Source organism: Argentina anserina, chromosome 5, assembly GCF_933775445.1.
Source record: "Argentina anserina chromosome 5, drPotAnse1.1, whole genome shotgun sequence".
Taxonomy (NCBI): Eukaryota; Viridiplantae; Streptophyta; class Magnoliopsida; order Rosales; family Rosaceae; genus Argentina; species Argentina anserina.
Genome location: NC_065876.1, coordinates 1,625,813 through 1,639,716, shown reverse-complemented (window position 1 = coordinate 1,639,716; position 13,904 = coordinate 1,625,813). Strand labels below are relative to the sequence as shown.

Below are 13,904 nucleotides of genomic sequence, written 5' to 3'. Positions count from 1 at the left end.
GTACGTGGTGTTTGTGCATAATTAGATCATTGGAGATAGAGTCATAATTCTCATATCCGCTTCTCATTGCATAATGCCTTCTTTGTTAGGTAGCTCTTATTATGACTAGTAATCTCCATCATTAGATACGCGGCGAAGTCTTAAGATCCACCAGGATTGGTAGGTTCACGGTCTTTTTAATCCTATTATTAACTGAACTAATAACCTGTACTTGAAATGCTTCAATTGTTTCCAAACCTAATTACACCCGTACAGTAATAAGAGCTAGACAAGCGAAAATGAAACTACAAAAGTAGAGGTACGTACGTATAAAATCTAGCAAGTATATATATATGCAGATTATAAAAAACTTATTAAATAGATCAACATCATTATGATTTAAATATAAATATTTATTTTCCTAAAAACTAAATATCATATATTAAGCCATATGTGTTTATATATAGATTAACAGTACGTAAGCCATAGTGCTCGGGTAACTAGTTATACTTCGATCTGCACTAGTGTAGTATGCGGAAGACTTTTTTAAGCCACATAATAATCGCATTTAATACTGAACCTACCATTCAAGAAGCCAACTTCAATTTCTCCTACCGACAGTACTTCATAGTAACTATTATTATAACTACACTGGTCACTTTTTGTGACACCTCATCGCCATCTTGTCAAGCTTAATTAACTTTTGTTTTAATAATTTCTCACGGTAATTCACGACTTAAAAAAAAAGGAAACTAGACGTAGGCACGTAGGCGCGATGAGTTCACTTTAATATTTAATCTTTATATTTTTTTATTTTTGAGCCTTTTAAGTCTCATTTGTATATAAAAATCTACTTTTAATTGATTTTTCATTATTTTCCAGAACAAAGTATATGCATGTAAATATATATATATATATATATATTTTATAATTTACATCTTTTGTTCTTTCGATACACTCTGGGGTGTAATCTTCCTGCATCTCACGCAAGAAGAAAAAAGAGAGGAAGAAAAGAAACATTTTTACAAGGCTACAAAAGCCTGACCTGAGAAAATTAAAACAAAGTAAAACGAAGCCCTAATTAATAAACGGCGATGGGGATTGAGGAGGAGCGTCTTTAATCTGATCGATTAATTTAAAACAGCATGTCTTGATCATGAGCTTGATGTGCATTAGCATCATCTAAGAGCCACTTCTCCAGCAATGTGAGAGGAACTTGATCTACTGCTTCTGCTGCCGCCCCCGAGGCCATCTCTAAATCAGGCTTGCTTTCGTCTTGGAACATCATGAGACTAGTATTATTATTGTTAGCAGTAGTACTAATTTGACGATGATTATTTCCTGCTGATAGTGGAGTCGACGCATTATCGGATAATGTGGTTGAGTTGAAGCTACTAAACAAGGAATCTAAACCCTGGTGTTCGTGATGGTCCGGCGTGGTAGTTGTCCCGCTTTGTGCCCCCTCGGTGGTACTAGAACTTGAACCATTGTTGAGCATATTCTGATGATGAACATGGGTTTGATGATCGCGATCGTCCGATGAGTTTGTTCGAGCTTTCGGTGAATTTTTCATCCAGTTTTCGAGCAATCGAGCAATATTCTCGGTGTTGGACGCATATGTGGATGCTTGATGAGTTCTAGTGGTAGCAGTAGTACTAGTACTGCCATTAATATTGGAGAGTGAGGGCTTTAAGTCTGGCACATGTTGATGATCATGACCTGGTTTGTCAAGGGAGAGAGCCTCGCAAAGGGCTTGTTTGGCCATGTGGATATCTGTTTGGAGCCTTCTCTCCCACTGACCCTTGGAAATTGGCTGCTGTGAATGACCTGAAATACCATCTTCAGCACCACCTGTCTGGAGTTTTCTGAGCTTCTTCTTCAGGTGGGTGTTCCAGTAATTCTTAATATCATTGTCTGTTCTCTGAGGAAGGTAGGAAGCTATGGCAGCCCATCTGCACCCATATTCAATTTAATATATCTTTCATCAATATCCAACTAAGTTTAAAACGTTCAGTTATAAAAACAACCAAGAAGAAGATTACTTCCATTTTTTGTTTAAAAAATCCCATAATCTAATCAAGTCAAAACGCATATCCAGAAACATAGTTCAATACTCATAATCTATATTTATAGAACTGACTACTGGATTTGGGAGTATCTAAGCCCCATATCCAGAAACATAGTTTAATACTCATAATCTAATCAAGTCAAAACGCATGAAATTCACAGCAAAAAATATATGTAAATTAAGGCACTACCTAGTTTTAAAAGACATTGTATATACAATTGCAGATGATAACTTGAACTCTTCTGAGAAATTGAAATATTACCTATTACCCAGAAGAGCTTGGAGGTGGATGATCATCTTCTCCTCGTGGTCGGTGAAGTTACCGCGTTTGATACCCGGCCGCAGATAGTTAGTCCATCTGAGCCGGCAGCTCTTACTGCATCTCATCAAACCTGATCATCGAAAACGATAACTATTAATTACCAGAAATACCTGATCAATTAGTTACAAATAATGCTAGCTGTTGTATAAACGTATTTGTTCAAGAAACATTAGCTAGCCACAGGCAAGATCCAGATCGTTCAAGTCTTCAGGATAAAGAAAAGGATAGGCAGGTAGAAAGGAAAAATAAATGAATTTTAACAAGACTGTCCAGGGCAGGAAGCCATAGATGACTTTAATTCTTCAAACCAACCCCCATTTAAAACCTTGCAGAAAACAAGACAAAGTGAAAAGTACCCCCAGACTCCAGAAGAAGATGATGTTTATGCTATCACACCTGTGACTTGTCCAAATAAAGAAAGAGTAATTGCGATAATAAACCAACTGAATCGAAATGAAACCAGGCAGCTGGGTAGATCAAAACTCAAGTAGAACACCTGTGTTGGTAGGAACTGATCTCCAATTCCCAGGTCCGTGTTCTTGAATGTACGACACCAAGATGATGTCTTCCTCCGGCGTCCATGGCCCTTTTTTCACTCCAACTTTGTCACAGCAAGGTGGCCTTCCCATTTTAACCTAATATCTCTGATCTAGCTAGCTCCAAGTAAAAATTAGAACTCGAGCCGAGCTATGTACTACTTGTGAGGTGAGGATGACGATGAAGAGGTGCGATTGATCTTACTCTCTCTATTTCTATTTATAATGATCTCCAGAATCTATCTGGTGAAGGATGATCTTGTTATGTATTCAAAGGAAGAAGCACACGTCCAAGGCAGTGGTTTGGCCTTGTGCTGTGGGTATTTATAGAGAAGAGATCGAGGACTTTGCTGACAAATGAAGGAGTAAAAGGATTTTGTGCAGAAGTGTACTAAATGGCTCCAATAAGAGTCAAAACCAGACAGCAAAATAGCATTTACTCTGCATTTTCTTGCAGCTATTGCAAAAAGTCAGCTATGCTTAGACTCATCACTAACTTCATCATCTATCTCGTGTGGCATTCATTGGGACTACTGTGGTGGCACCAGCACCGAAATATCACAGTAGCCCCAGCACCGAAATATTACAACGTATTCTAATTTACTCCTTCTCTCTTTAAATGGGGTTGTGTATAAATATAATGTACGTATCTTATTTACGCTTTGTAATTGTTTTGGGAATTAAGCCCTAATCCGCATGATGTGTGCATGATTTTGACATTAGGTTGTTTTCATTCTCTTTGTACTGATTGATATCAAACAAATCTTTCCATTCCTATGAATCATGTGGTGTGAATAGGTAGTGCCTCTATATATGTATGCACCTCGATCGGGATTTCGACCTTAACTACCCTTGATTTATTTCCCCTTTTCTTTCGATCAGAACCTTGATTTCTATCCTTAATGAAGTTTTGGATCCAAATCGACGTATATGATATATCACATAGCACATGTTAGAGCTAAAAGACGAGCTGATGAATTTGCAAGCTTAGCCAGCATGTATTAAGTTTAGGGAAGTAAAGTACTAAAAGTAGTATGGAGATTAGGATCGACCTAGGGCCGATCGAAAAGAAAAATGAAATGAAGATGATTCCAACTACAAAAGTAACGTTATAATCCGACGAATGAGTTTAGCTTATATATGCAGGCATATAAGTTAATTTACTTAATTAATTCGATGAATAAGTCTAACTTTGTGGGGATCGTGTATGCAGGACTAATCAATAGTACTACATCACAAAATTGATTGGTTTATTCTTCTTATGTGATACTTAACGGGTTAATCTATTATACATCAATATATGTTATACATCTCACATCCGACGGTTGAAAACGAATATTTTTTTTAATCTCACTCACAAAATAATATCAACCGTCGGATGTGAAATGTATACTCGAATTTTCCATACTTAACTAGATAATGAGCGTTCTTTATTCGGTAGGGCCATCCTCTTCATATTGTAGAGTGACACGTATAACTAGATAATGAATGCCACCATTTTATATATGTAGCTACGTATACGTACGTACTCATCTCATCTTGTTTCAATCATGATGACTGAAAGCATATTTTTGTTATATTAGAAGTGAGGTTTTCATTATTACACCTATAATAAAATACAGTTTGAATCATCAATCTCATAACCAAAATCTTTCATAGAACGTATAAAACAAAACATTTTATAGGTATTTTTTCTAAATTTTCAAATAAAATTATACACAACCGTACGGAATTCATAGAAACGGTTGAGATCACATAATAAATAGTACTTATAATATATATATATATTTTTGGTTAGGAGAAAATGACGATACGTTATTGATTAATATATAGATATCCTTGGTGTATTTTACCAAATAGTTAACAACTATTAAGGTATGATGAGTATCCACCATTCTAATTCTCAATATGAATTGCTCGTGCCCTCTCGATCGTCATTGAAGGAAACCCTAGACTAAGTCACACACACACACACATAGATATATATATATATATATATATATATATATATATATATATATACACACACACACACACGCAAGGTTGTTCACATCCCTCCCGGATAAGGAAGGAATACACCGAAGCAAGTATAAAACAGACACTGCAAATTTCACTGGTAAACTTATTTCTTGACTAACATAGACTACGTTTAGCAATGATGATCTGACTAAACTAATTAATTATGCACACCAGTAACTTTCAAAATCCAATCAAGGAAAATCAGATCAATATACGCACGTACCTAGCTCATCATATATTGATCGACTAGGTCTAGCAATTTGGTTCACGATCTATTTTCTTCCGGTCTTCCACTCTTCCAGAATTGCTTGTACATACTGCAAAGCTAATTGGTTGCATAGGTTTAATCGTTTGAGTTGTATATGAGCTATACTGCTAATGCAGATCTTCATCCGATTTAATTACATTTTTGGAATATACGTGTGAACAAAAAAAATACGTGTGAATCGTACCAGAAATGATATTCTCTTGCACATAGCATATAATGAAAAACAAGTTACAGTAAAAACATAGAGCTAGACGCGAATCCGATGCCAAAAGGACTAGTTACTGGTATATAAAGAGGTATGTGGGAAACGCATATATATATAACACAAAATTAAGTTCCCTAGAGATATGCAGATATGCATAATTGAAGAATACTTAATTCAAGAGCAACTAGGATTTTTGGCTCCCGCACCAGGATCACCCCCAAGTCCCCAACCATTGCCTCCGACCAAAACCACGGACCTTCGACAAAAACATAAACCCAGTGGCGGATCTTGGACGGACGTTTTATGGGATGCTTGATCTAGAATTGTAATCTATGGAGGATTTGAAATTTGGCCGAAGGAAAAAATTTTTTTTTGACAATGTACTCAAAATACTATGTGATTCACTTTTGACTGATTGTTTTACATTATCTGCATCAAAATACCTCCAAACATATGTAACCGAGGGTGGATGAAAAACAAACGTAGAAAGCCAGAAATCCCAAATGGGAAAATCTCAAATTCAATCATGACATCCAGTGCTCACTAGAGGAGTGGAGGCCGCGAAGTTAATCACTGTAACTTAAGAATTAGGCTTTAGTTTTTAGGGTTAGAGATTTAATTTTATAGAAAAAAAAGAAAGGAGAAGAAGACACAAGAGATAAAAAAAAATTGGTGGTCTGTGTAAATTATAGATGTTGGTGTGGGGGGAATTGGGTGTGGGTGTGTGTATGTATAAGTGTTGGTGGAGGGATTGAGTGTGAGAGAAAATAGGGAATGCTAGTCCTAATTAAGAAAAATTAATACCAATTTTTTTTTGTCTTTCTAATTGACTTGAGAATGTTTGAGCATCCCTAAGCTTGTAACAAGATCCGCCCATGCATAAACCCAAGATGATGTTAAGGTGTACTGAACAAGGATATTAGCGATAGAAATATAGTATAATGGGCCTGGGCTACTGGACATTGAATATGATTTCGGCCCTAAAAGGTCTGATCATTAACAGCTATTTGAATAAATAGAATTCTTGTTGATCTTAGAATGTGCATGGAAAAACTAACCTGTTTTTTCCTTTTTGGGAATGTGCAGCGTGAACTACATGTTTAAGAACGAAAAGAGTTGGAGTGTGATGAGTTATAATTAATGTTATATATATAAGAATGTTGATCGATTTTATTACTTGATGAGTTGATGGTGCATATACTTTCTTTTTTTAGATTATTAGCATGGCGAATATTATGACTGGATCAAATTCATGTAACGTGACCGACTGGGGTCTCATCTAAATGATTTCGACCTTATTCGAGATCGATAGTATGTTATCAATGTAGTGTAAACTAGATTTGTGGACATTAATTAGATCGAGTGCACTATAGTCAATGTAGTTGCCAACTCATATCAACCGGACTCATATATCATGGTTAGATCCTTGGTACTCGAGTAATCATCATCATATTATTAATTAATCGATACTCTAATAGTTAAAGAGGGCTTAGCAGCCAATTCTTAAAAAAAATGTATTATTTAATCTTGAAAGAATAAGAAAGATTAATATTCATAAAATAAGAAGAGATATAATAGTAACTTAAAATAAAAAGATAATTCAAAATAAGAAATATCTTAACAATTTCCACCTATATATATCTCCAAGTAACCATCCATATCTCTAAATAATCACCCTATGTAGTTATACACACAACGGGTGTGTTTGTGTCTAGTATTAATTAAGCAAACCAGCAACCACCAACCATTACGTGTGTGTAGAGAAAGTTGACAGTTATACGGGAAGTTATATGCAGAGGAAATTTTTTTTATTTCTATTCTGATTTTACCTTTTACCGTCTTGTCATTGAATTATATAATTTTATTTTAAAATAATATATAGTGGAAGGGTATTTATGTAGTTTCACACACGTTTTGGTTGACAAAGTCAATTTGCTTTATTATAGTATATAGGCTGACAATGGGTTGTGTCGGATTGTGTTCGTTTCGAATCAAGGTGTTTTGTGTGTTATAAAATATAAACTAAAACTCAACTTACTTATTAAATGGGTTACCAATTTCCAACTTATTTAACCCCTTTAATATATATCATTTAATTTTGCATAAAATAACCAACTAAATCAAGATTTAAAGCAAACAAATTTATCGTATTACCTATATTTTTTTCAAAATGATTAAAACGTATTAAATCCTTATTACACATAATGCTACTTTCTTAAATGGGTTATATACATGTTTATTTTATATAGATTTTTTTTTGATTTTATATTAATCGTGTCATGCGGGTTCATTTCGTGTTAGTAGGATTAACCCATGGTTGACCCGTTTATCAAATGGGTCATGGCGAGTTAATCCACCGTTGACCCGCTTTTAAATCGTGCAGGCTCAACCCGTTTTATTTCGTGCGAGTTTCGAGTCGTGTTATCGGGTCATGTCGAAATTGACAGCCTTAGTATAGAGAAGGCTTATGAAACAACCACTATTCATATTTACTCAATTACCCTTATTTTAAAAGGCTGGTTTAATAAAATAGAAACATATTGTATGGACAATCTAGTAAAATTGAATAACTTCCTAAATTATTTTTTATTCTGTTTGTCAATTTACCAAAATGAATCACGAAAATAATTTTTTTTATGGACTAGAAACAAATGTGAGAGAGCGAAAGTCGTACATGAATTTGTATGCATAGACAAGACAATTTTACACGCACACACGGGCGTGTAAGAAAGCTAGTCAATACGTCGTTATCATATATTGATTATTATCCATTCATAATTAATAACTACTAAAAAGTCTACTTAAATTAAGTGATTGCGACAACCTAGCTTGAAGATCGACATATAAACAGTTAATTCTATCATCTTAATTATTAACAGAGAAATGTGATGTTTGAGCTCTATTTGCTTTCATTGCATGCAAATTCAGACAAAGTCAAGCAAAGAGATCGACGCTCCCAGATTTGGTTGGGATTAAAATTGAACCCGGATTTGGATTGTGCAATGTGCATCATTTACTCTATCAACATAACAAATCGATATTCCGCTTGCCTCGACATATATGTTAATTTTATGCTGAAAATTTACTTCAATTAAGTAAACTTTATTTAGATTTATAATAATTTGATCACCAGACAGTGGCGGATTGAGGAGTTTAGTTCTGTGGGGGCATAATGTCATATCATCTTGATTCTAATTAAGCTGCAGTGGGGGCTTTATATGTTAATGTTTAGGTTAAAAATTAGCATGACAGCTACTAGATCACCAGTTTTCTCAACTAAACACAAAATTCAGTGGGTGCATAACTGCATATGCTCACACTTGCCCATAGCTGGGTCCGCCAATGTCACCAGATGATAAAATCTATTAAGACCAGGAGGGAGTCTAATTTGAGTTGTTTGAAACTTTGATGTGAGTAACGGGGTAAACTGGGATGCAGCTGATTAATTAACTAGCGAGTAATTATCATCGCGCGCCATCCATACGTAATCTGATGCATGCTTATCGATCTATGTATATATAGCTCTACCGGCCGCCACTACGAATAGATCAATGATGATTAAATATCTGTGTACATTGATCGTATACATGCATTTCATACATAAGCAGGACTGAATCAAGACTCAGAAATTGACTCGTACGTACGTACAAACTCTAAGCCGTGACCATTCCGTATCGGAAAATTATTCGAGATAATGATCATCGTTGATACCGGTGCCTGGATTATTGATTGAGTTTGGTTTCTTGATGATGCAGACAAAGAAATATGCAGAGCCACATGGACGGATGAAACCAAATTCAAGCCATTATGTTTTTATGTTTATATATAGTGAATCTACACACAAAGCCAAAAGATGTAATTAGAAAGCTGCATTAGCTTTCTTCCATCTTCTGTTGGATTTATACGGTTCAAACTTCAAACTGAACAATTAAACTGTGAACCGGGTACAGAGTTTGTTAAGTTTGCCTCTAGATTTATTGGCACTGCAGCTACACGTATATATGACTACGAACAGTATTGCCACCTTCGATTGATCCGTTCAGGAATTTCTCTTTGTGAATTTGAGACTAAGTATTTTGCAGCTTAGTAAGGCGCTTAGATTCAATAAGGGGTCTCCAATAACCTACTGTTCATCGTTGGCTAGCGATCGATTACGTTGTCATTCAATATAACGTAGAATTTGAGAAGGCCGGGGTCCAACAAGAGACCCGCTCGTTTGTCTGTCCCTTTCGTCTAGTTGTTCAACCAAGTTCTGAGTTGTAATGAGAGATAATGAAATGACTCTGCAATGAGAACCCCAAGGGATCGGAGTTGCTCAAGCCGACAGATTCGTTCAATGTGGGCAACTCTGTTTAGGTTTGAATGCAGGTCAAAATCTTTCTCCTACTATCGATCTATTTTCTGTGGGTATATCGCTTGCTTGATCTCTAATATCTTTATCATTAACTCTTGTCTGATTAGTGAGAAACAAGAAGCAATTATTATTTCTATATTCATAAGATTTTATCTTTTTAATATCTGAGTGGTGGATCAGACTTTTAACATGTTTAACGTAACTAAATCAGAGAACAAACAAATCTTCAGCTACCTAGGGATGGCAATGGCCATGGTAGGATCAGGATATTAAAATACCATACTCATATTCAATTTCAATTACGTACCCGCTCCAATCCTCATTAGAAAGTAATGAGTATTCCCGTTCTCATACCCGCTAGGGATCCGTTTCTCATACCCGCCTCAATACTCGTTAATGACATTTTGTTATATTATATAAAAATTCATATGAAGTATAGAAAAACGTAAAAATCTAAAATGAAAACTATAAACCAATATCATGATAAAATGATATTTTAATTAATATCATGATGAAATTAGTTTTTTTTACATTAATCCAACTTAAACCAATACAAGTATAGTTCAAAATAAAATAATAACTATAAAAAATTTTTTATCTACATAAATATTAATTAATTAAATAATATTGAAACATATATAATATATATTTTATTTTTATTGGGTGGGGATGAAGATGGGGATCAAAATACCATCCACGCCTGTTACCCGATTCCATATTTCGAATATAGGGGATCTCCATATCCATTCTTCGTTTTTACCCATTATACTGCCCTATTAGGGTCAAATACATGTGAATACCCTATCCGATGGGTAATATTGTCATCCCTAAAGCTACCATATTGTTCACCAATATTTTGGTTTTGTAATTCACTCTATTATCTCGAGTATAAATGGTTGTAATCTTTTCCATGAGATTTATATTGTTCAAGATTATGATCAATTTTCAATCGTCGTGATTCTCAAAGAAAATACGGTCCGAAACCTTTGTTTAATTGTCACACCGGGCCTCAAAACTCTAATTAGCCTCAGCCGAATCACATCTTTTATGGTCTCACCAATTAGGCTAGCTCCAAACACGGGAACAAGTAATCATGATTTCTAAAAACACAAATGAGGATTCTGGATTTGTAAGAGGTGCAAAAGCTGAAAAGTGTATAAATTCGAACAAGACTATCATTGTATCAGCAAAATGATAGAGATAAATGCTTGGATGAACACTTGTATGCAATTCCTAGGAGCATAGAGTCACATGCTGCAGTACTGCAACTTTTCTGATCAGAAAACTGTATAAGCAAACCTATATATCCGACAAAGCAAAATAAACTCTAATGTTTGGATTCCATGACTTCTTGCAAGAACTCGTAAAGCTCCTCTGCAACAATAGCAGGATACTCCTCTTGCGGAAGAAGAGCGCCTGGCACCTCAACAAACTTACTCACTCCCTTGGCTTCCCTGAGAGCCTCCATCTCTGCTTTTGACCTCTTTGGAGATCCTTTAGTGGACACAACAACAACAGGTATCTTTTTGTCACCCATATCAGCAAAGAGTTGAAGAAATTCCTCTCTAGATTGTACAGCATCAAGTAGACCGGTCAAGAAAGCAGCAGGGGCATATCGAGCACCTTTCCTTTTAGTTAGGGCATATCTACTTTCAATGATTCCAGGCGTCACATTGTCAGCATTTGAATAGACGTGTGATTTGTACTGAGATGCAATTGATTTCTCATTGCTGACAAGCATGTTATACATCATCCAGCCTAAAGCAGGGGCTCTTATGGTGCCTCTAAGCAGTCCATACCTATTGGTTATGAACAATTCGGAGTAATCAATCAGATTCATGTGACAGATACAAGCAAAGGAATTAGGCATGGATCATTGTGTGTGTCTACGAACAGCAACATGTATTGTATGCATTAATTGATCTTTCTCTAATCTCCTGCAGAATAATATTTTCAAATTGGGTTCCCAATTACCAACAAATGGCGAAGTTTTCATTCAGTATCGACATTTTCAGTTACATACCTCGTTTCCATGCTAGAATCTCGACCAAACACAATAGGAAGGGGACCTGCCCAGGTGGGTGCAACAGCAGCTATCGCTTTAGGTTTTACTGCACCCCGCTTTGCAGCACGGATGGTTAAAGTGGCAGCATGTCCTCCTCCAAATACCACAAGATCATTTTCTGGATCATAGCAAAGTATTAGCAATAGCAAGTGCACTTCATATATATATATATATGAAGAAAAAAGAAAAAACCTCGTATTCAAAAAGTTTCAGACAGAAGCAATAGCATAGCTTCATTACATTAAAAGATAAATTCCATAGAATAAACAAAGATCCTCTAGATTTATTCATTTTATATATTTGTATCCACCACTTGATGAGGAAGGGAAGCTTATAGACAGTTTCATCTTTCAAGTAACTACGCATACTTAAGAAGCAAACATATGAATGCTCAAAGAACAGTGCTATTATACTTGTAGCAAAAAGGATATAGAACATAGAATGCAGATTAAATGATAGTAGTATAGTAATTGATGATCTACCAAACACAAGTAGTTGATCATCAACCTGAGCCACTTAGAGGACCATTGGGCGAATTTATGAAGTCGACCAGAAATTTCTCCATGACATCAGCTGTGTAATCCATCTTTGGCCTATCGGAGTAACCTAGACCAGGCCAATCAACTATAGTGGCTCGCCAATTAACATCACCAACTTGCTGAACAATATTACTTGCTACTGATCTCCATTCTTCAACTGTGCTAACATCAGAAATCGTTGGTATCATAAGGATATTCTTACAAGGACCCTCTCTCTCCTTTGTATACTCCTCATAGTATATGTTAATAGAATTATCCTTGAAATTCCATTGCCAATTATTGGTCTGCAACAAAACTACCATAATTCATTTGTGAGGCAAGGCAACAAACATGTAAGAAATTGTCAATTTTTTTTACATCAGAGCATCTCTTTACAGTTTACACATCAATCCCCTATGCCCATGCAATTTATAATTACAGTTTCCAGTTGTTGCACTTACATAGTAACTTCGCCATGAGTCAAATTTGGTTAATTTTACTAATAAACAAGGTATTCAGACAAGACAGACATCAATTAGATTTTACAGAATCTTATATGATATGTAACTTGTATTTGACTATTTGTTATGTCTCATCTTGCTATTTGAAATTTGGGTTTTGGGTGAAAACAAATTTGTCGCCCACCCCTATCATGCCCACCCCATGCCCACCACCCTAAATAAATGTCAAGTGTCTTTTACAATACTATAATTATAAAATTGTTAAGAAAAATGACACTTGTTATTTACTTAGGATGGTGGGCATGATAGAGGTGGGCGACAAATTTGCTTCCGTTTTGGGTATCATCTAATTGCTTAGTCTTGATGATTTCTCCCTAAATCACAGATAATTTCATTCAATTATCTCAATTCTCTAATACATTCATTAAACTTGCATAAGGATATAGAAGCCACAATCAAAACCTAACCTATAAATCGATTAAATCCATATGCAGAATGAATAACAAATACTTGTGAATTGAAAAAAAGATGGCATTTCCAGAATTAGAAGTAAGAAAAGGAGCAATTGGGTCTCTGACCTTTGAAGGAGCTGTGGATTTATCATCCACAGAGAGCTTGGAGTAGTCCAAAGTGGTTGAAGCCCTAACCGTTAGGGTTCTGTGGAAGCCAGCAGCCTGAGACAAATTGGGTTGACGGATTCTGCAGGAAAGAATTAGGGAAGGTCGTGAACATGTGTAGAAGGCAGCAGAGAACGCCATGGACATGGTGCAGAAATGGAGAGAGATAATCGTATCAGGGTCTTTGTGAGCTTGGAGTTGTGGAGGAACTGAAGATGCCGACCAGTAGTTAGTTACTGAGATTTTTCTGCTGAGATTTTGAGAACCAGATGAGTTTGTGTCCCCAGTAGTTACAGCATTATCAGTCAAACTAAATGCTCATAGTTTGTTGACCTTCCATATCATGTCTTTCGTAAATGCATTTACCCAATGGTAAAAAGTAAAAAGGTAAATTTGAATTTTCCTCATCACCCATCCAGACATCCTTTGTCTCTGGGTTTGAGAACCAGTATGTTCCTGCTAAGACAAGTATTTTTCTGTGCTCCCTTAATT

General features: G+C 35.7%; 2 protein-coding genes across 3 annotated transcripts; both read right to left on the bottom strand.

Annotated features, from left to right (window-relative positions):
* Positions 1-971: 971 nt before the first annotated feature.
* Positions 972-3,205, bottom strand: LOC126793382 (myb-related protein 306-like). Its single transcript, XM_050519887.1, has 3 exons — positions 2,866-3,205; positions 2,310-2,439; positions 972-1,931 (listed from the first exon to the last, which is right to left on the bottom strand). Exons 1-3 carry the CDS (start codon positions 2,996-2,998, stop codon positions 1,115-1,117), a joined length of 1,080 nt encoding a protein of 359 aa, XP_050375844.1. The 5' UTR covers positions 2,999-3,205; the 3' UTR covers positions 972-1,114.
* A 7,664-nt stretch (positions 3,206-10,869) lies between these two features.
* LOC126793477 (uncharacterized) lies at positions 10,870-13,585 on the bottom strand. Of its 2 annotated transcripts, none has more exons than XM_050520014.1 (4): positions 13,443-13,585; positions 12,324-12,639; positions 11,775-11,934; positions 10,870-11,550 (listed from the first exon to the last, which is right to left on the bottom strand). In XM_050520014.1, the coding sequence occupies exons 1-4, from the start codon at positions 13,557-13,559 to the stop codon at positions 11,079-11,081; spliced, it is 1,065 nt and encodes a 354-aa protein (XP_050375971.1). In that variant the 5' UTR covers positions 13,560-13,585; the 3' UTR covers positions 10,870-11,078. The 2 variants fall into 2 exon arrangements, with proteins under 2 accessions (XP_050375971.1, XP_050375970.1); XM_050520013.1 differs by having other exon boundaries at positions 10,872-11,550; positions 13,374-13,559.
* Positions 13,586-13,904: the final 319 nt, after the last annotated feature.